General features: G+C 41.6%; 1 protein-coding gene across 3 annotated transcripts in view; it reads right to left on the bottom strand.

Moving 5' to 3' along the window:
• The window catches only part of PDE4DIP (phosphodiesterase 4D interacting protein), a 279,980-nt gene extending 258,525 nt beyond the window's left edge, over window positions 1-21,455 (bottom strand). For 2 of the 3 annotated variants that reach the window (XM_021003403.2, XM_021003385.2), the window contains exon 1: window positions 21,193-21,211. Coding sequence is in view for 1 of the 3 variants with exons in the window: in XM_078154931.1 (XP_078011057.1) it covers window positions 21,193-21,413 (221 nt within the window). In the remaining 2 variants the exon portion in view is untranslated. Of the gene's footprint in view, window positions 1-21,192 lie in introns of all 3 variants that reach the window. The other variant, XM_078154931.1, reaches the window with a different exon arrangement.
• Between the last annotated feature and the right edge of the window lie 256 nt (window positions 21,456-21,711).

Raw genomic sequence — 21,711 nt, forward strand, 5'->3', positions numbered from 1 at the left:
TTTAAGACATCTCTGCAGATATTTTCAGTAGACCTGGCAAGGTTGGCTTTTACCACGGGCAGAGGATGGGGTGGGGACTAGGCAGTTCCACCGATGGAAGAGGGGAGCCCTCTGCTGGGGAGCTATCAGCAGCTCTTTGATCGTGGTTTTGCACCCATCACAGGTGGAACGGAATGTAGCTGTTGCCCAACAGGCAGGGCAGTCTTTGCTAAATGAGCAAATGAATTCCACTGAAGGCAGTGGTATGTTGGAGTCAGCTTTCACAGGCTTGTGAAAGCAAATTGTTAAATTTTCTGTTCAAGCACAAACACCTCAGAAATTAGAAAACTCTACAAATCAGGGCTTGGTTTATTTGTGTTGTTCATTGTCTAGACCAGGGAGGGGAGGCAGTCAGCAAACTACACCCTGACCAGATCTGGCCCACTTACTGGTCTTTTTGGGGGGTTTGCATTTAAAAAATATTTTAAAAAACCTTTCTTAGCTCACAGGCCATACAAAACAGGCCACAGGCAGGCCAACTTTGCCCAATCCTGGTCTAGACTTAAGAAAGTAATAGAGAAAATGTTAATAATATATATTAAACTTAAAAGCATGTTTTATGTACATCCCCTAACCATCTACCCCCAGAAAGCTGGTTGTTAAATATTTACCAGATTGACAGCCATCTATAATTGGGGAGAGGAAGACATATTAGAAAGGGCTTGAACAGGTATTTAAATGGCTGCTCAGCAAAGTATTATCTTCCTGGAAATCTAATGTCCTTAGTAGATATGATTCTAAAATTGAAACACTACATAAAAGACAGAAAAAAAGGTGGATCTGACGCTGGGAAAACTATAGGTACCCTGTGTACTTTCAGGTCAATCAAAAATTGCTGTCCTATTAGGGGTGTAAGGGCCTGACTCTCCACGGCCTGTGGCACTTCTGACCATCTAACTCAGGAATTCCAGGGGTCCAAGAATCAAGAGAAGAAAACAGAGTCCTTGGGAAGGCCAGAAAGACTTGAGACTAGGGGAGAAGGGTGAGTTGGAGATGTCAGCCTCTTGAGGCACAGCAATGCTGGGCTCACAGTTCTCATTTCCATTATGTTGAACCTGGTTATCTGGTCTGATAGTAATTTCAATCAGCTGGTCAGTAAACTGGTTAGTAAACAATGCTGTTTTCCAAATGTTGTGCTAAGTGCTAAATGCCAAGACCCAAGCAAGGCACCTTCCCCACACTGAACTCAGAAAGGTGGTTCTGCAGTCTTTTCCATTCTGAAGTCACCTGGGGAAAGGAATACAAAGTTTCAGAACCTGGAGAGAACATTGACCATCATTATTTCTGAGTGAATAAGTTGGGTTTAGAGACCTCGAATACAAGGGTAAGGGCGGGCCAAAGCAAAAGACAAGACCTTTAACTGTAGGCCTCCACCTCAGGTGGCGAGAGATGAATGTGGGGAAACCGGCAGATCACCATTTTCCAAGAAAATTTAAAGGTGAAGAGGGTTGGGGCGGGGAGAATAATTGAAGAGGCCATTAGTCCAAACCAGTTTGAAAGGGGCAGAAAGCAAGATCGAAGAAAAACTCGAAGGGTGAAAGCTTTTGATTACTCCAAACAGCTGACACCAGGCAACATGGTTGACCAACAATGTTATGATCTTATGAGCTTCCAAAGATTGGAAGAAGCATCAAGAGTCCCCTTCAGCAAGTGAAGCCAGCAGCAGCAGTAGCCAAACCCAGTGACAAGGCAGCCCTGAAGAGCGGCCTGCTTGATCCAATCCAGATAGGAACCTGCAGCCAAGACACTGCAAAAGAGGGAGTGACTTGCCCTGTGACTATGTCACACCCAGAAGTGAATTTGATAGAGGAAATGATTTGTACCAGGCACTATGAGTCCACTTTCTCCAGGGACCAAGGTAGTAATCAGTCAGTCAGTCAGTAAGTCAGTATCCATTTGTTAAGCACCTATTACACTCCAGGCGCTAGGGATACAAAAGATATTCCTAAAACTGAAGGCTCTCACAAACTAATGATAATAGTGATAGTATAGGAGAATGTGCTTCCAGTTTGGGATACCTTGTAGTCCTTACTTTGATACTTTAGTCATTACTATACTTTTTCAATATATATTTCTTTGCAAGGCTAATTGACATTAATTGGTTAATTAATATTGGATGGATGTTAGCTGCTTGTTGACATTGGAGAGAACTAGACCAGATACCAGATGGGGGCTCATGAGGAACAGTAGAAAGATACTCCCAGCTGCACAGGGTAACCACTAGAACCTCAAGAAGGAAGGACTTTGCTATGGGGACCCAGCTGTTAGTGCAAGTTTGGGTTGACTTACTGAGCCCAGAATTTTTATATTTGACCCCTGATAAAGCCTTTCCCCCTGCCCTTTTCTTCCCCATCAACTTTGTGCCATCATCCCTCCTACACAGGAGGAACAGACATGTCTGCAAGGGCATAAACATCTTCCCATTGTCTGTCTTCCTGCCAGGCATCCTGCTACCATGGTACTTCCCCTTATACCAACTAGACGTTCAGAAACCATATCCTGAAGAAACGAAGTCATTCTTTTTTGTAACTCCCAACATGCTGTCCTGATGGGTAAAAGCTCACCCTATTTAAACAACTTAGAGCCTCAAGCATGCTTTCCCCGGCCACCTTCCTATAATCTTCCTTCCTCAGTAAACATGTGTCATGATTTCCTCTTGCTCTGGAAACAGTTATCAAATCAGTACTACCATTGTTTCTGGAAGGGGCATGTCATACTGTTGTATGGGTCTACACACTTTCCCTGTGACTTCCCAGTCTAGAACATACTTTCCAGGTCACCACTCCCCTAAGTATGTTGTTTCCCTCTATTAGAATGTGAGCCTCTTTAAGGTAGGGACTGTTGCTTTCTTGTGTTTGTACCCTATTGTTTAACACACGGTCTGGCACTAGTAAATGCTATTTCAATCATTCATTCATCAACTTTTCTCCCATTCTGAAGCTGCCTTAGGCAGTATATTAAAGTAGAATGTAAGCTCCTTGAGGTCAGAGACTGTCAAGGAACTATCTTGCTTTTTTTAAGGTTGCATAATTTTTTATTTTTTTCATTATCAAGCATTTGGGTTTTTTCCTTTTAAAATTTTTAAAAATTATTTTCCCACTTAATAGTGTTTTATTTTTTTCAGTTGTGTGTAAAGATAGTTTTCCATATTCACTTACATAAGATTTTGAGTTCCAAATTTTTTTTCCCTCCCTCCCTTCCCTCCCCCCTCTCCAAGATGGCAAACAATCTGATATAGGTTATATATGTACAATTATATTATGCATATTTCCACATTAGTCATGTTGTGAAGGATCAGAATAAAAGGGAAAAAAACCACAAGAAAGAAAAACAAAATAGAAAATAGTAAGGCGTTTGTTTTTTCTTCCTCTTACCTCTCCACCCCCACTTAAAAAAATAAATACAAAACCTTTGTATCATATAAGCATAGTCAAGAATAACAAATCCCACATTGGCCACATCCAAAAATGTGTTTCTCATTTTCCATATTAGTATATCCTCTCTCTAGCATCTCTCTAAGCATGAGGTAAGTAGCATTCTCCATCCTTAGTTCTCTGAACTTCTAGTTGATCTAGTTGATTAAATATTTCAGAACTCTTCACGTTTGCAGTATTAATATTTTAGTATAACTTGTTCTCCTGGTTTCGCTCACTTTATTCTGCGTCAATTCAAACAAGTCTTTCTAGGTATCTCTCAAACCATGCACTTCATCCAATAATATTGCATTATGTTATTAATATGCCATAATTTGTTCAGCTATTCCCTAATTGATGGGGACTCCCTAGTTTTTAATTACTGCTACAAAAAAGTCACTATAAGTATTTTTGTACACATAGGAACTTTTCTTCTTTGTTTGATCCCTTTGGGGTATGGGCCTAGTAGTGGTATGTCTAGGTCGGGGTGGGGAACTTGCGGCCTTGAGGCCACACATGGCCCTCTAGGTCCTCAAGCGTAGCCCTTTGACCGAATCTAAACTTCACAGAACTCATCCCCTTAATGAAACGATTTGTTCTGTAAAACTTGGACTCAGTCAAAAGGCCACACCCAAGGACCTAGAAGGCCACATATGGCCTCAAGGCTGCTGGTTCTCCACTCCTGGTCTAGGTCAAAGGGCATACCGTTTAGTAACTTTGGGGATATAACTCCAATTTGCTTTCCAAAAGGGCTGGTCCAATTCACAGCTCTAAAGGTACATTACCGTTCCTGTTTTCCCACAGATCTGCCAACATTTGTCATTTTCTTTTTTTGGTAAATTTTACCAATTTGATAGGTATTAAGTAGAGCCTCAGAAATGCCTTAATTTTCAGTTCTCTAATCACTAGTGATTTGGAACATTTTTGTTCATGTGGCTAGAAACAGCTTTCTATCTTGAAAAATGCTGCTTCATGTCCCTCAACCATCAATCCGTTGGGGAATGGCCCTTCATCTCATCAATTTGTCTTACTTTTTGTCTTTGTAACCCCAGGACTTATCCTAGAGTGTCTTCCATATTGTAGACTATTAATAGATGCTTGTGGGGTTGAGAACATCTGAGCCGGTGTTCCTAAGTTGGCCCTTAGGCTGAAACCACAGAGTGGACTGTCTTGCTGATGGATTAGAGCCAGGTGAGACCTCTTTACGGCCGAGCAGCAAGGTTCAAGCACGGTTGTGGGTGCAGCAAGGGAGCAGAGAATGGTGGAGGAGGTCTGGCATTTCCTGAGAGACTTTTCCTGTGTGTCTATTTATGTCCCACTGTGTTCTTTGTGTCCCTAGGGAACTCATGTGTCAGGGGGTGCTGCAGAGTACCTGAGACGTCAGGCACGGAGAGCAGCAAAGAGCAATTATGGCCCCGTCACAAACTCAGCAACAGCTGCTGCCTTGATGACACTTCCTGAGTGCTTTCATAGTCTGGCCAGAGAGCCTGGTCAAAGGCTGCAGAGGCGATGCACCTGGGCAGGCTGTCCCCCCTAGAATCACAGAGTTAGAAGGGGCCATCGAGATCAACCAGCCAACCCACAGCTGAACAGAAATCTCTTCCACCATAGCGTTTTTCTAGTCTTCCTGTGAACACCTCCAGCGATAAGGAGCTCATTGCCCTCCAAAGCAGTCTGTTCTGCTTTTGAACATCTCTAACGAGGGACAGGTTTCCCTAACATCAAGTTAATCTGGGTCCCAGAGAGCAGAACTACGAACGATGGGTAGAAACCGTAGAGAGGCAGAGGAGAAAGAGGAGACTCTCTCACCGCCTATATCAGCTCTTCTCCCAAGTTTTAAATATTATTCCTCTAGCAGTTCTTCCTACGGCTGCTAGGTGGCGCCATAGTGCATAGAGCGCTGGGCTTCAAGTCAAGAAGACCTGAGTTTAAAGATGGCCCTAGACATTCACTAGATAGGTGACCCTAAGCGATTCTCTTAACCCCTGCTTGCCTCAGTTTCCTCATTTGTAAAATGAGGATAATAACAGCACCTACCTCCAGGGCTGTTGTGGGGATCTGTGAGGATTGTAAAGTGCTGAGCACGGTATCTGGCACGGAGTAAATGCTACGTGACAGTTTGTTGCTATCATCATCATCATCACTATCTCCAGTTCTCTCAGCATCCTGGTCTCCTTCCTCTTAGTTTCTGGATTGTCGGTGTTCTTCCTTAAACGTGGGGCCTGGAATTTAATACTGTATCTGCCTGAGTTCAGAAGATAGTTTGATTATCCTCTTCTTCCTTCCAGGCATTAGGAGTGTATTACACAAACTTTAGATATTTCTTGACCACAAAAGGGGGAAGTAGCACAGGATTATTTTTCAATACAATTATACCCTTATTGAAGCAAACCAAGACATGAAAACCTTGATAAATACACCAATGAGTTAGGGGGCAATCATAAGCATTACAAAAATGATCACTAGAGGATCCCTTAACATAATAAGTTCCATTAGCCCATTTAAAAATCCCATCCCCCACATTTTGAATGAAACTTTTATTGTATGGAAGAAGTGGCATGTACATAAAAATATTATTTCTACTTCTGGCCCTGGGGATCAACAAAAAGGTGGTTATAACAAGTCAGAGACTCTTGCCTCCATGGTCCTAGGGTGAAAATGTAAATATAAGTGTATATCCCATGGTATCTCCATCTCATCTGTCCACGTCCATCATGGAGGAGTCATATATAAATGGTCCCCTCCAATCATATTTGAGGACCTGTGAGCGGAATTTGTCTTAGGGTTTGAATGTGTAACTCATCAGCAAATCTGAGCAGATAAGGGGACAGGTGAGAGGAAAGGCATGGCTAAAATGAATTGTAAAGGACCTATGAAGGAAGATACTACCTACATCCAGAGAAAGAACCGATAAATATAGAATGACTAAATACACACACACACACACACACACACACACACACACACATATATTTGTGTCTAATGGTAGCCATCTCTAGGGTAGGGCATGGGGAGGGAAGAAACAAAAAGGAAAAATAAGTTCCATGACAATTTTATTATATATTTAAAATAAATAGCAAGTCATACATAATAGATTTGCAGTTTCGTGTGCAATTATCTTTTGTTTTATTCTTTTTTTAAAAAAAGGCATGAGTAACTGGGATGCAAGAAGCTGCCAAGTAACTTCTGTAAGAAGTTATTCATAGGTTCTTTGCATTAAAGGGAATTTTATTATGTCATCTAATCCAACCCCTTAGTACCCATCCTATCTTCTACAGTATAATTGAAAGGAATTCACCTCCTCATAGAATCCATCCTATGACTATTAGCTCTAACCATTAGGAAGTCCTTCCTTATCCTGAGCTCAAATTTGCTTCCTTACAGTTTCTACTCTTTGGTTCTTGTTCTGCCTCCTGAAACCTGCACACCAGCCGCCTGGCATCCAAGGATGCCAAAGCTGAGGCTGACTCATAACTGGTGAGTCCCTGACTGGAACCTGCACATCATGAGAAAGCTCCGCCATGCTGCTTACTCTCTAGTGCTGGCTTATTCTCTGGCCTGCCTAGTCCACCTGGACAAGAATCTGCTTGAATTCATTCCTTGACAGTAAACATACTACCTCGTTGTCATATTTACTCCTTCCCAAAGATTCTGAACCCCTAGCTGTCATTATACAACCCCTATTCCCTGTCCCTTGATTCCTTTTCTCTTATTTCCATCCCACTCAACCAAGTCTCCCCAACATCCCAATCCAGATCTATCAACTCATTCTACTGCTTCATAGGCAACATACTTACTTTCATCTTAAACCATTTCCTTCCTCATTCCTTTCATCCCCTGTCAATCACTGAGACCTAGTTGTCTCCTCATGACCGCAGCATCCCTGGCCACAATTTCTAGCACCAGTTGTATTTACTCATAACCTGGCATTACTGACGGGGGGATTGTCTTTGGTCCCCATTGCCACTTTCAGATGCTCCCTCTACCACTATCACTCAGTGACCTCTTTTCCTTTAAGATTCATTCAATCCATATTTATTACCCAGTCAGGATTCTGGTAGGTGTTATCTACCAGCTCCCAAGTCATTCCCCTTCCTTCTGTTTTTTGTGGTTTTTTTTTCAGTAAGGCAATTGGGGTTAAGTGACTTGCCCAGAATCACACAGGAACTATTATGTGTCTAAGGCCAGATTTGAACTCAGGTCCTCCTGACTCCAGGGCCGATGCTCTATACACTGCACCACCTAGCTGCCCCATTCCCCTTCCTTCTTAGCAAGTTCAATGCCTGGCTCCTGGTGTTTCTCCCTTTCCCACTCCTGCCTTCTTACTAGGGGACTTCAACATACATATTGATATGCTCTCAAATACCCAAACTTTCCAGTTCCTCAATTTACTTTTTTCCCATGATCTATTCCTCAGCAACACACAGAGATAGTCCTAAACTTAATCTTATCATCATTCCATATCTACATTCATGAATCTGAAATTCCTTTATCTGATCATATTTTCCACCATTCCATTATCATGCCTTACAACCTCTAGCTCTGTTCTCCGTGATCTCCACAACCTCCAATCCTTCCACCACTCAGTTCTTTCCCAGTCTACACTTTTCTCCCTTTCCTATCAGGACTCTTTGGTGAATCATTTCAACTTGATATTAACGCTATTCCTGAGTCCCCGGCCCCTCATCCTACTGCTGATTACTCCCAGCATCTGCTTCTTTTGCTCCTCATGCTGCTATAGAAAGCTGGAAAAGAATTAACAACTGCTAACTAGGTCCTCTACAAATTTGTATTACATAATCTCAGCTTGGCCCTCACTGCCTCCACCACCTTTTAATAAACTCCAGTGGCTCTCTATTATTTCTAGGATCAAATAGAAAACCTTCTGTTTGGCCTTTACAGCCCTTCCTATCTGGCCCCTACCTGCCTTTCCAGTCTTCTTATACTTTCCTCCCCTCCACACAAAGTACTCTGAAGTCCAGTGGCACTGACCTCCTTGCTATCCTCCAAGGATATTCTCCATCTCCCAACTCTTTGCATTTTCACCAGCCATCCCCTATTGCTGGAATACTTTCCCTCTTCATCTCCACCTCTTGGCTTCCTTCAAGTCTCAGTTAAAATCCTACCTTTTGCAAGAAGTCTTTCCCTGCAATGCTAGTGCCTTTCCCTCTGAAATGGTCAATTCCAATATACAGGACTGTCTCTGTCGATCTCTTTTTTTGCACATGGATGTTTGCATGTTGTCTCCTTCATTAGAATGGAAGCTCCTTGAGGGCAGGAATGATTTGTGCCTTTCTTTTTATCCCCAGCACTTAGCACAGGGTCTTGAACATAGTAGGTTCTTAATAAATGCTTGTTTGTTACTAACTGTAGTCATGCCTAAGTCACAGGACAATGGCAAATATTTGAATTTCCAAATATTTGACATTTCAGATAGTGCAGTCTTTCCTTTTCCAATCGAAATCTCAGTTCATAGGATAGCAAGTTTAAATCTAGACGTGCCCTTAGAGGCCATCTGGTTGGTCCAAACAATCTTGTTTTAAAGGTGAAGGAATATGGGCCCCAAAACACTAAGTGATTTGTTCCTTTAACTGTACGTCATAGGTCATGGTTTCAAATCCCTTCCTTGCCCTGATTAATCTTCTCAGAAAAGCCTGAATAGTTTGGGTTCTGGTTACATTCAGACATTTCAGGTCCTCCCCAAAACGCGCTTGCCAGAACTACATGCAATATTCTAGACGTGATCACACCAGGGACGAAAAAAGAGTAACAGCTAACATTTACATAGCGCTCCAAGGTTAATGAAGTGTTTTACACACAGTGTATCCCAGAGGACTGAGCACAGTTTTAAACCATCAAAGCTTAAACTCATAAGCTTTATATAAACTATGTAAAAAGCCACAGAAGCTTCAAAATCACATTAAGACTTTTGGGACACCTTGTACCTCATTCCAATTGATCTATACAACAATCCTATGATGTAGGTACTAGAAATGGTACCAATCAGGGCTTGATTCATTGTTTTGTCAGTTGTCCAGGCTTACTTAAGAAAAGTACTAATAATTCAGATTAACTTAAAAAGTGTGTCTGGGCAGCTCAGTGGCACTAGTGCACACAGCGCTAGGCCCTGAATGAGGAAGGTTTATCTCCCTGAGTTCAAATCTGACCTCAGACAATTACTAGCTTTATGACCTTGGGTAAATCACTTCCCCCTGTTTGCCTCAGTTTCCTCATCTGTAAAATGAGCTAGAAAAGGAAATGGCAAACTACTCTAGTATTTCTGCCAAGAAAACCTCAAATGGAGTCACAAAGAGTCAGACACGATTTAACAAAAAACAAACATTTAACAGCACTTTCCTGACTACAGGTATCATTTGCCCCTTTTACACAGAAAAGGAAACCAGTGGTATTACTTCATTTACTCTGTCACTATTCTTCTATTAATGCAGCATAAGGCTACGTTAATTTTTGTTTATTGGTTGCTAGGTCACACCGTTAACTCTTACTGAACTTAAAACCCACCAAGACACAGAGATATTTTCTGAACAAAGTGCTGGGTAACCACTTCTCTCCATTTGGTCAAAGTTGATTTTTTAAATCCAAGTATAAGGCTTTACATTTATACCTGTTGAATTTCATCTTATTAGACTGATCCCAAATGTTCCAGCCTGTCAAGGTCCTCTACAGTCCTAAATCTCTCCTCTAGTGGGCCAGCTATCCCTTCCTAACTTTGGGTCATCTGTACATTTAATGAGCGTGTCATCTATATCGTTAGCCAAGTCATTGGTAAAACTGCTAAATAGCCCAGGACCGAGCTCAGATCACGGGGGTACTTCATTGGAGACCACCTGCTATTCTTGGTTGCATGCATTCAACCAGTTCTAGGTAGAGCTAATTGTGCCATTATATCTCCCACCCCTCTCCATCTTTCCCACAAGTATTAGAGACTTTAACAAATGGTTTGCTAATATTTAGGTGAACTAAAGCTGTAGAAAGTCCCTGTTCTACATTTTAATAAGCCTACTGATAAAGGAAGTGATGAGGCCATGCTGACTCTACTTCTCTCTCTAAACTTTCACTATTTCTTTAAATGATACATTCTGGACAGGCACGAAGCATGACAAAGAGAAGGATTTTACCCACCCTCTGAACTGTCCAGAGTGTGACACCTGGAAAGCCTGACTGCAGTGGTGATCAGCTTTGGAGAAGATCCTAGAATACAGGCAACTAGATGGTACAAGGGAGAGAGAGTGGTGGACTGGGTGTCTGCATAGACCTGAGTTCAAATCCAGCCTCAGACACTTACTATGGAAGTCTCAACAAGTCACTTTGTGCCTCAGTTTTAATATTTATAAATACATATTCTATATTTATATGTATTTATAAAATATATTTATAGACATATTTACATTTGTAAATGAAAATTTATAAATATTCATGTGAATATAGTATATAATAGATGTATAAATATATTATATAATAATATATAAATATGTAATGTATATTATAATAATGGATTATAATGACACCTAATTCTTAGATTTGTCATAAGGATCATAGGATATGACATAATAATAAAACTTTAAGATTTGAAAAGCACTGTGCAATTATGATCTTGCTTTATCCTCACAACAACACTGTCCGCATTATACAGATGAAGAAACTGGAGCTGAGAAAGGTTTAGTGACACATAGCTAAGTGTCTGAGTCAGGATTTGAACTCAGGTTTTTCTGATTCCAGGTCTAACACTCTATTTACTGTGTCACCTGACCGTATATAAAGTGCTTTCCAAACTTGAAAGTACTTTACCAATGCTAGTTTTTAGTGCAAGATTTGAAAACCCATCAGTGAGCCAGAGCAAAGCCCAAGGCACTATATGGCACATCATTAATACCCTTTCTTCCACAAGCAAGAGCCAAGACTGCTCACTGCTGCCTCCCTCTGGTGGTTTTGTTTTGTTTTGTTTTTTCTTTGTTTTTTGCTGACATCCCCTTTCTCCCTGAATTAGAATGGCAACCATATAGCTTGGGCTGTGGAAAAAGAGAGTTATTTTTCATTATCTCATGCCCTCTTCCTTGAAAATAGCACATACCATAAATAAAATTTTAAAAAAGAAAATAGCACATAACTCAGGTTTTTAATGATTTATTACTATGTACTAGACAGAAATATAATAATAAATGAAATTTATAGAGCACTTTTAAGTTTGAAAAGTATTATTATATACATTATCTCATTTTGGACCTCACAACAACCCTATGAGATAGGTACTACAGGTATTATTATTCCCATTTTACAGATGAGGAAAGTGAGGCTTGAATAGGTTATATGATTTGCCCATTATCACACAGTCAGTCAATAAATATTTATTAAGCACTATGTGGAGGGATATAGGGAGTCTTTGGTCAGTGAGGGGCTCTGGGGACCAGCTCCCAGACAGATAAAGCAGCGGAGTGATCATAAGCATAAGACCACTCACCTTCCTGGATCTCCCTCTGGGGATTCCCCATGGGTAAGGTAAATTTAAACACTCAGGCGGCTTTTACGATGGTGCTACCGAATACCTGTACTGGGTAGTCTAGCTGAAAAGCAGAAGCATCTCTCTTAGACAGCAGAACCTATGAAACACTTTTGAATTTTGATAACCATCTGGACAACATCCAAGACAGCTGGACGATGTCCAAAACATCTGGATGACATCCAAAACAACTGGATGACAGCCAAAACATCTGGATGATGTCCAGAACAACTGGATAAATCCAAGATCAATAAGTTATTTTATAGCTATGTTGGGAAAAGATGCTACTGACTCATGGGCATTTCCATGACACTGTAGAAAAAGAAAGAAATATTTTTTAAAAATAAAAATAGAATCAAATCTTATACCTAATGTTGAAAGGCAACAGTTTTAAGAACCGGCATCTGCCTGGAAGGAGGGCAATCACAGGATCATAGAATAGAGCTAGAAGTGACCTTGGAGGCTAAGTCCAACACCCTCATTTTCAATTTTTACCTAGCCTGTAATTATTGAATGGGCATTGCCTCAGATAAACCGAGACCGGGCAGAGACCGGGCCAGGGTCTCCCACTGCGTCTAGGGCCATCGCCAGCAGTCTTTACCTATGTCTTGCCAGTGGACTCTGATGACTTTGGAAGAGAGGGTGAGGCTGATGACTTTGCACAGCCCTACCTCACTTAAATCTAATTCACTTGCAAGTTAAGACGTCACCTTCCTGATGTCATTGGTCCTCTTTGAGAAGGAAGGAGGAAAAACAACAGAATAGAAAAGTAAGGCACAGAAGAGTTAAGTGATTTGCCCAGGATCACACAGCTATTGTCTGAGGCAGGATTTGAACTCAGGTCTAGGTGTTACAGCAGATAGAGTGCCAGTCTTGGAGTCAGGAAGATTCATCTTCCCAAGTTCAAATCTGGCCTCAGACACTTACTAGCTGTGTGACCCTGGGAAAGTCACTTAACCCTGCTTGCCTCAGTTTCCTCATCTGTAAAATGAGCTGGAGAAGGAAATGGCAAACTGCTCCAGTATCTTTGCCAAGAAAACCCCAAACGGGATCACAAAGAGTCAAACACAACTGTAAAACAACTGAACAACAACTTTCTTGCATTCAGAGGTGGTTGAGTAATGGAGTAGATGGAGCCAAAGACTTAGAATTAGGAAGAATTTAGTGCAAATCTTGCTTCAGACGCTCCCTAGCTGGGTGACCCTGGGCCGTCACTTAATGTCTCTCTGTGCCTCAGTTTCCTTGTCTGTCAAGTGGGGAACACCTATAATCACAGGGTTATTATAAGGATCAAATGAGTTAACATATGTAAGGGGCTTTGTAAACCTTGAAGTGCCCTATAAATGCTAATTATTATTGCTTGAAGTCTTATGCCATGCTGCCTTTAAGTAGATATCTTTTAAAAGCAAAGTTCTCTAGAAGAGTAAAAACTATCAAATGTAACTGTCTCTGTGGACATGTTCCTGGTTGCATGCGGCTCTAACCTTTAAATCCCATGGTTTTTTCTGTTTGCCTAAGTCTGAACCCATTAAAAGGCTTTAACAAATGTTAACACTGGCCTAAACAGGCAGATCTTTCTTTTGGATTGAATGGGTTTCTGCTCAGATCTCGACAATCAAAGGCACCAAAGAAAGTGAGTGGAACTGGAGGTGATGGGAATGTTCTGAATTGTTGTGCTGAATAGAACTCCCTTAAAAGATGGGGCCAGGTACTTGATGCAGTCAGAACAACTTCCTATGTTATCTACCGATAGCCACAGTATCAGCCTTACCTGGGGGAACAGGACACCCATCGAGGAGACTTCCCACTACATGCAGGTGGGGCACTCTCTATGCTTCCACCTTTCTTTACCCTTAGGAAGATCATGCCCTCAAAATATTAGGAAGAAATCTATTTACTTTGTTCTATCTTCCAAGTAATTACCCATTTGTAAAAGCTAAATGAAAATGAAACCACTGTGACCTAAAAATGGGGGCAATATAGCTGGTATGGGCTCAAGCTGATGGCAGTAGAGAAGGAAGCCCCCCACCCCTTTAGGACAGTCTAGAACCCTGAGGGGCACATAACAATTAGTCAATAGACATTCATTAAACCCTTCTGTGTCAGGCACTGTGCCAAGCACTAGGGATACAAAAGGAAGTAAAAGACAATCCCTGACCTCAAGGAGCTCACAGTCTAATGGGGGAGAAAATAAGGAAACAAACATGTACAAATAAGATACATAGAGGATAGACAAAAAATAATTAAGAGAGAGAAGGCCCTAGAATTAAGAGGGGTTGGGAAAGGATTCCTGTAGAAGATGGAATTTTAGTTGGGACTTAATGAAAACTAGTAGGTAGAGCTGAGAAGGGAGGGCATTCCAAACATGAGGACAGCCAGAGAAAATGCCCAGAGCCAGGATATGGATATGGAAGATGGAGGGCCCTCTGTAAAGATGGGCAAAAAGCCCCATTTGGCTGAACTGTAGAAAACATGAAGAACAATAACATATAATAAGGCTGGAAAATGAGATTGGAGGCAAATTACGAAGGGCTTTAAATGCCAAAAGGGCGAGAGTTTGTATCTGTAAATAGAGAGCCTTTCATTTATTGAGCTGGGGAATAATATAATCAGGTCTGTGCTTTATGAAAATCACTTTGGTGGACAGACAAGAGAGAAAAGACTTGAGAAAGAAAATAAACCGAAATACCCCAGGTGAAAGGTGAGGGGGCTTGAATTAGTGTGATTGTGACATAAGAGGAGAGGTGAGGGATGCAAGAGATGCTGTGGAGGTCTAGTCAACAAGACTTGGCTACTAATTGGATAAGTGGAGTGAGGGAGAGTAAGGAGGCTGGGACAACTCTAAGGTTGCAAATCTGGGTAACCAGAAGGATGAGGATGTCTTTGATGGAATTTAAAAAGTTCAGAAGATCGGTGGGTTATGGGAAAAGAGTAATGAATTCATTTTGGTTGTGTTCAGTTTGAGATAAAGACATTCAGTTCAAAATATCTGACAGGCAATGGGTAATGCAGGCCTAGAACTCAGGGGAAACACTAGGGCTGAACAGATGGATCGATAGATAGATAGATAGATAGATAGATAGATAGATAGATAGATAGATAGACAGACAGACAGACAGATAGATTTGTTGTTGTTCAGTCCTTTTTCAGTCATGTCTGACTCTCTGAGACCCCATTTGGGATTTTCTTGGCAAAGTGGTTTGCCATTTTCTTCTCCAGCTCATTTGAGGAAACTGAGGCAAACAGGGTGAAGTGACTTGCCTAGATCACACAACTAGTAAGCATCTGAGGCCAGATTTGAACTAGGGAAGATGAATCTTTCTGACTCTAGATAGATCTAGCACTCTATCCACTGTGCCACCTAGCTGCCCTTGATAGACATACACAAACATATACACACATATGCACACTTATATATGTATACATATGTGTGTACATTTACATATACTTCCCACACACACACACACACACAGAAGAAGGTAAGCTCCTCAAGGGCAAATACTTATTTTACTTTTGTCTTTGTTATCCCCAGCACTTAGCAAGTGCCTGGCACCTAAGAGCACCAGATGACCTCTGAATATATGTTTCCTGAATTAAACTGAATTGAATTTATAATGAAATTAAAGGAATGAGAAGCAGCATGGTCATTAAATCATTCTGTCCATCATACTGGGCATATTCTTCAAATAAAGTCCACTTAATCACCAGCAAGGTCATTTTTTTGTTTCCTTCTAAAAATAAGTGCAGCTGGGAAAAATCCTCCTTGTTAATATTCAGGTTATGAATTCAGAGCAGAATACTTTGAGGTTTTGGAGTTAAGGTTTACCTAGCAATATGGACTTCAGCAGATGGAATATGCAACAATATTTTTGGTAATTAGGATGTTGCTAAAATATGTTATCGCTTCTGTCTGCATCCTATGTGCAACAGAATTTATTGTGACAATTTTTGCTTGTCTTTTTCTCTAGTTCTGCTCCACTGGGCTGGAGTTGGGAGAAGGTGTCCTATAATTATGTGTGCAAATGTTGTTGTACACACATGCCCAGTCGCTGTGTGTGTGTGTGTGTGTGTGAATGTATATGTGTGTGTGCCTAACGGTTTGCTGTAATTCTTTGTCTCCCTCCTGAACGCTGTCCCAAATTCTATTCTGAAGCATGCAACGCCCTCATTCTTTCACTAACCTGAAAATGTAGCATTCTTCTACCTTTTTTACACACTCTCTTGATGACTGTTAGCTTGAACTTCCATGGTGAATGTGCAGGGAGGGTACCCAATGCTTCATTTTCAGGGTCACAAGAGAACAGAGTTGTTGTACACTTTCAGAACCTTTCCTTTTATATCACATGAATTTCTCTGCATTGACCTTCAAATGTTTTTTTTTAACTACTTGAGTTTAAAGACAAATCCAAAGAAATCTAGTTTTAGGTTATAGAACTCAATATTCAAGAGTTGGTGATCTTTTGAGATGGATGGAGCTAATTCACAAACATGACATTTTCCTCAAACTTAAAAAAGAAAATGAAAAGAAAACAAATTTAAATTTTTTAAAAAATTATTGTTAGCTTTTGTTTTGTAAATCACCTTCATTGCTGAAAATATCCTTCCAGGCTTCCCTAGACAGCGAACAGCCACAGTAACAAAGAAATGCAAAAAAGGCATTTCAGCAAAACTAACACAATGCTATGTACAACAATAGAGCCCTAGCTCTGTAAAGAAGGGAGGGAGATTCATTCTCATTTCTTCCTTATGAACAAAATGAGGAAAAAAAGGAAATATGCCCAAAGATGGGAAACTGGTGAAAATGAATCATTATGAAATATTGTAGTACCCCTTCTGGGGCACCCACATGCCCAAATCAATAAGTACCAGTAGGTAAGATGGCACTGGACAGAGATTTAGAAGGTAGACGAAGTCCTAGTCCTCACCTTGCTAACAACTAGATTAATTCACCTCTCTGGGCCACAGTACCCTCCTTTGGAAGAGGAGAAGGTTGGGGGAGCTGGGTGACCTCCAAGGTCCTTATTCACTTCTCAAGTTCTATGTGGTTCTGGTAGAGGCCAGAAACGGACTTCAGCTCCCATCTAGTCCAATTCAAGTCACCGATATAATTGGGGTTACTATGGGCAGCCACTCTCAGCAACACGACTTTTCAATTCATGGCTTAGGGAAGATTCAGGGGCATTCCAAAGGATGGAAAATTTTTGACACCTCCCCTCCCCCCATAGTGTGAATCTGTGGATTATTCAGGTCAAATTTTTACTCCTACAATGTCACCCAGGAGACTGCTGGGCTATCAGCTGTTGCACGTTTAGGAAATGGAATGAGATTTTACCACTAGCCTAATAAATAGAAAAATAAATATGCTCCTTATAAACATCATATGATCCATTCAAAATATTCATGTGTATTATTTTTGAATAATCTGTTAGTATGAATACTCTGCATTGTTCTTCCTTTTACTAGTAAACAGTTAAAATTAACATTTTAAAAGACCAGACTTAGATGGTCAAGAAGGAAGGAAGAAAGGAAACAGACATTTTCTTTTATTTATAGTAGCATTTATGCCTACTATGCCCTAAGGCTTATACAAATCTTATTTCATTTGATCCTTAAAACAACCCTGAGGTAGCTGCTATTATTATCACTATTTTACACTATTAATGCCTTTTTTGGTGACATCACAAGAAATTCATGAATACGTTTTGCAGAATTCATTAAGTACTGTTACTTCATCCTTCCATGAAAATAGGTAATAAGGAATGTGCATAGGACTTTAAAAATGCATTTGTGACCAAAATATAAAAAGACATTAATAGTGCATACCTTTTCATATTTAGTGAATTACTACTAAAGTAGCTAGATGGCGCCATAGTGCATGGAGCACTGGGCCTGGAGTGAGGAAGACCTGAGTTCGAATATGACCTCAGACACTTACTAGCTGTGTGACCTTGGGCAAGTCACTTAATCTCTGTCTGCCTCAGTTTCTTCAACTGTAAAATGACTGACTGGATTTGAAGTTAGAACACCAGACACACAGTAAGTGCTTAATAAATGCTCAGTAATTGAATTCTAGTCCTAGCTCTACCATTTATTACCAGTGTGACCTTGAAGAAGAAATCAATTCATCTCTGTTTATCTTAGTTTCCTCACCTATAAAATGATCATCTATAGATGATCTCTTAATTCATATTTAGCTCTAACAACCAATTGTCATGTCAACCAACTTCTGTGTGTTCATGTGTGTGTGTGTGTGTGTGTGTGTGTGTGTGTGTGTGTGTGTATATTTCATAAATATAGGGGCAGGTAGGTGGCGCCATGGATAGAGCACCAGGCCTGAAGGCAGGAAGAGTCATCTTATTGAGTTCAAATCTGGCTTCAGACACTTACTAGCTGTGTGACCCTGGAAAAGTCACTTCATCCTGTTTGCCTCAGTTCCCTCATCTGTAAAATGAACTGGAGAAGAAAATGGCAAACCACTCCAGTATCTTCACCAAGAAAACCCCATGTCATGAAGAGTTGGACACAACTAAATAACACATTTCAAAAATACATATTTTCATAACTACATATTTCATAAATAGTAACGTGTTTCAATTCTGTATGAAAAAGTGTTAAGGAATGGAGAAATAGTCATTTCAAGCTCTTTGCTTCATCTTTTTAATGATGCCTTGGAGAGTATAAGATTTATAGGTGAGGGCATGGCTCTACCATGCAGTTTGCTACCAAAAGAACTAAGAATCTTTATAACTAAACTAGCACCAAAAAAATCATAGATTTAGAATTGGAAGGGACTTCAGGAGTAATTTAATAGAGCTCAATGTTCAATATAATTTAATATGTTAATATTGATAACATGATAATGCAATATAATTTAATAGAGCTCAATATTAGTTCAACAACTCCCCCCTCCCTTTTATAGGTGAGTAAACTGGTGGTCAGCGATTTGTTCATGGTTCCATGGGGAGTAAATGGCAAAGAAAGGATTTGAACACAGGTACCCTGATATTAAACCCATCACATTTCCCACCAAACCACACTGACTCCCATGAAAGGAGGTAAAAGGAAAAAGGGACTTGGAGATCATTTGTACCAACCTGATCCAGAGAGATAATGACTTCCCTAAGGTCATAATGATAACAAGCGGCAGAGCTCAAATTTTAACCCAATCCTTTGATGCCAGATTCCATACTAACTGAACTGCTCAATGCTGCCTCCCCAAAATGCCATACTGCCAACTTGGTACATGACCTTGAGATGAAGAGTTTCATGCTCTACCCACCCACTGAGCTAAACTGGGCATCAATAGTACAATTTGGTCGGCAGGTGGATGGAAGTGTTATCAGGTCTAAAGCCAATGTTCTATCTTTCAATCTTGCCTATTTAATCTTATATCTCTTGCATTCAAACTTCTAAAATTATACTCCAAGTGTTTCCTTCAAGATTAAAAGTATACACCCCAGGATACTCAAGAAACCTTAAAAATGTGTGTAGTTGCTCACATATGGTTTTTGTTGTTCAACTTTTTCCCTTAGAATCCAAATCGTCCTAGGAAATACTTCCCAACCCACGTTAAACGAAAATTTCAAATTCTTTAAAAAATTGCTTGTGTTTGAGAGAAAAAAAATAATTAGCAAAATGAATATTTCTAGTTATTCACTGTAATTAAAGGGCAGGATAATAAACAACCTTTAGTGATATTCATGAAATGTTTATCTGTTTCCTGAGATTAAAAAAAAACCAGTAACTAATCGTGACTATATATGTGTATGTATAGAGATGCATACATATGCATATATATTTCAAAGTACCAACTTTTTGCTTTCATAGTTCATTTGATGAATTTGAAATCCATGAAAAAGTCAAACAAAAGAAGGTATCTCAGCAAGTATACTGGGTCAAACTTGTTTAACCCATTTGCTTTGCTTAATGTTTGTGTGTGCGCGTGTGTGTATGGTAATAACTTGCCCAGAGTCACACACGTTAGTAAGCGTCAAGTGTCTGAGGCTGTATTTGAACTCAGGTCTTCTGGAGTCCAGGGCCAGTGCTCTAACCATTGCGCCACCTAGCTGCCTCCACTTAATATTTTCTTAAGCAACAAGCTGAAAGGTATATTTTTTTAAAATATGCGTGTGGGTCTTATCAAGTATCCCTGCTCTTCTGTGTGGACATCAATGACAGCTTAAAAGTAGGAGGTAAGGGATAAATAGAGTTCAAGGTGTGGAGCTGCCGCCGTTTATTGAAAGGTCAAAGGACTGAGTACAGGGTGTCTAACAAATATTTAGTCATTGAGATTTAGATATGGAAAGGACCGTTGAGATTTTGCCCTTTACTTTTCAAGACGAAGAAAGTGACTTGTCCAAGCTTACACAGCCAGTTAATAGTAGAGCTGGGCCTAGAAGCCAATTATCCTCGATGATTAACAGGAAGAGGGGGTATTTCTTAATATAAAGGGAAATGCTTACTGAGCAAGAGGCAGTAATCCCTATAAGACATTCGTCTCTTCTTTGAACCCCAGTCGGTGCCCGCAGAGGGGATCCGCCTAACAAGAACCCGTGGTCGAACAAAGAGCAACAGAAGCGTTAGGATTAGTGGTGCGTTTTGTGCACCAGCCTCCCCACCAGCTAGCAGACTCAGTTTTGGCACCAGCTCAATTTGCTCTTCTTCCCACAGACACTGGCAAAAAGGAGTCTCGGTACCCAAGAGGGACTATTGTTCCCATCCCAGCCATCCCAATGAGAAATTCCAAAAGGGAAGGGGAGCAAGAGACAGCCACACTCTTTCAACTCTTTCCACATACACATTTTCGATCTTCTACATTGAGTCTCTGTACCTCCATCCCACGTGCCCCGCCTTCCCCGCCCGTCTTTTCCCTGGGCATCCTTCAGCCAGGTTCAGCCTCAGCCTTGCCTGCCAGTCTCAGCAGCTGAAGGTTGAAGAGGGAGGCTGATCTTGCCCAGGGTCAAATCCTGCCCAAGCCACCCCTACATCTCCTCCGACTCCCCCCAGGCTGCTCATCCCCTGCGCTCAGCATCTCTCCATGGCTCGCGTTACCCACTCGTCTTCGCATCCTCTCTCCCTAGGCGGTTCCAAATCTGCGCCCCCCCCATCCCCACCCGGGGCGAAGACTCAGCTTGGCATTCCTGCCCAAACCTAGCACCGTTACCCTAATCTTGGGCACCTCGGCCTCCTGGCCTTCCCACCCGCTGTGCCCATGGCACTTACCTTTTCCGCGGCGGGGCTGCTGCCAAAGCCGCCGCCGCCGCCTCCTCCTCCTCTGCGGCCGCCGCCCAGCTCCGGTCCTGGGCTCTCACCTCCCGCTCCCGCGGGGGATGCGATGCCGGGGCCGATGCCTGGGCAGCGTCCCCTGGGCAGTAGGGAGCATAGTGCGCGCGGCGGGACGCCCGGCAGCAGCAGCAGCAAGCTCTTCTGTTCGGCCTCTTCATGGACGGGGACTCCAGGTCGCCTCTCCGTCCCTGGCCCTTCACCCCCGCTGCCTGCGCGGGCGGTTCCCGGACCGTGCCAAAAGCAGAGGGAATCCTTCAGGCTCGTAAGGACAAGCCTGGGCTCCTATCGGCGCAGCCTGGGACAGCCCAGCCTGACTCCTCTCACCCCTCCCTCTGCTACCTGCCCCGCCCAGACCTAGCTCCCAGTCCCCTCCCCACCTCCCGGAGGCCGCTCCAACCTCACTTCAGCCTTAACCCCCAAACACGTTACCCCCTATTTTTAGCTCCACTCATCCTC

This window comes from Phascolarctos cinereus, unplaced genomic scaffold (genome assembly GCF_003287225.1).
Source record: "Phascolarctos cinereus isolate Bilbo 61053 unplaced genomic scaffold, phaCin_HiC Scaffold_5;HRSCAF=322, whole genome shotgun sequence".
Classification (NCBI taxonomy): domain Eukaryota; kingdom Metazoa; phylum Chordata; class Mammalia; order Diprotodontia; family Phascolarctidae; genus Phascolarctos; species Phascolarctos cinereus.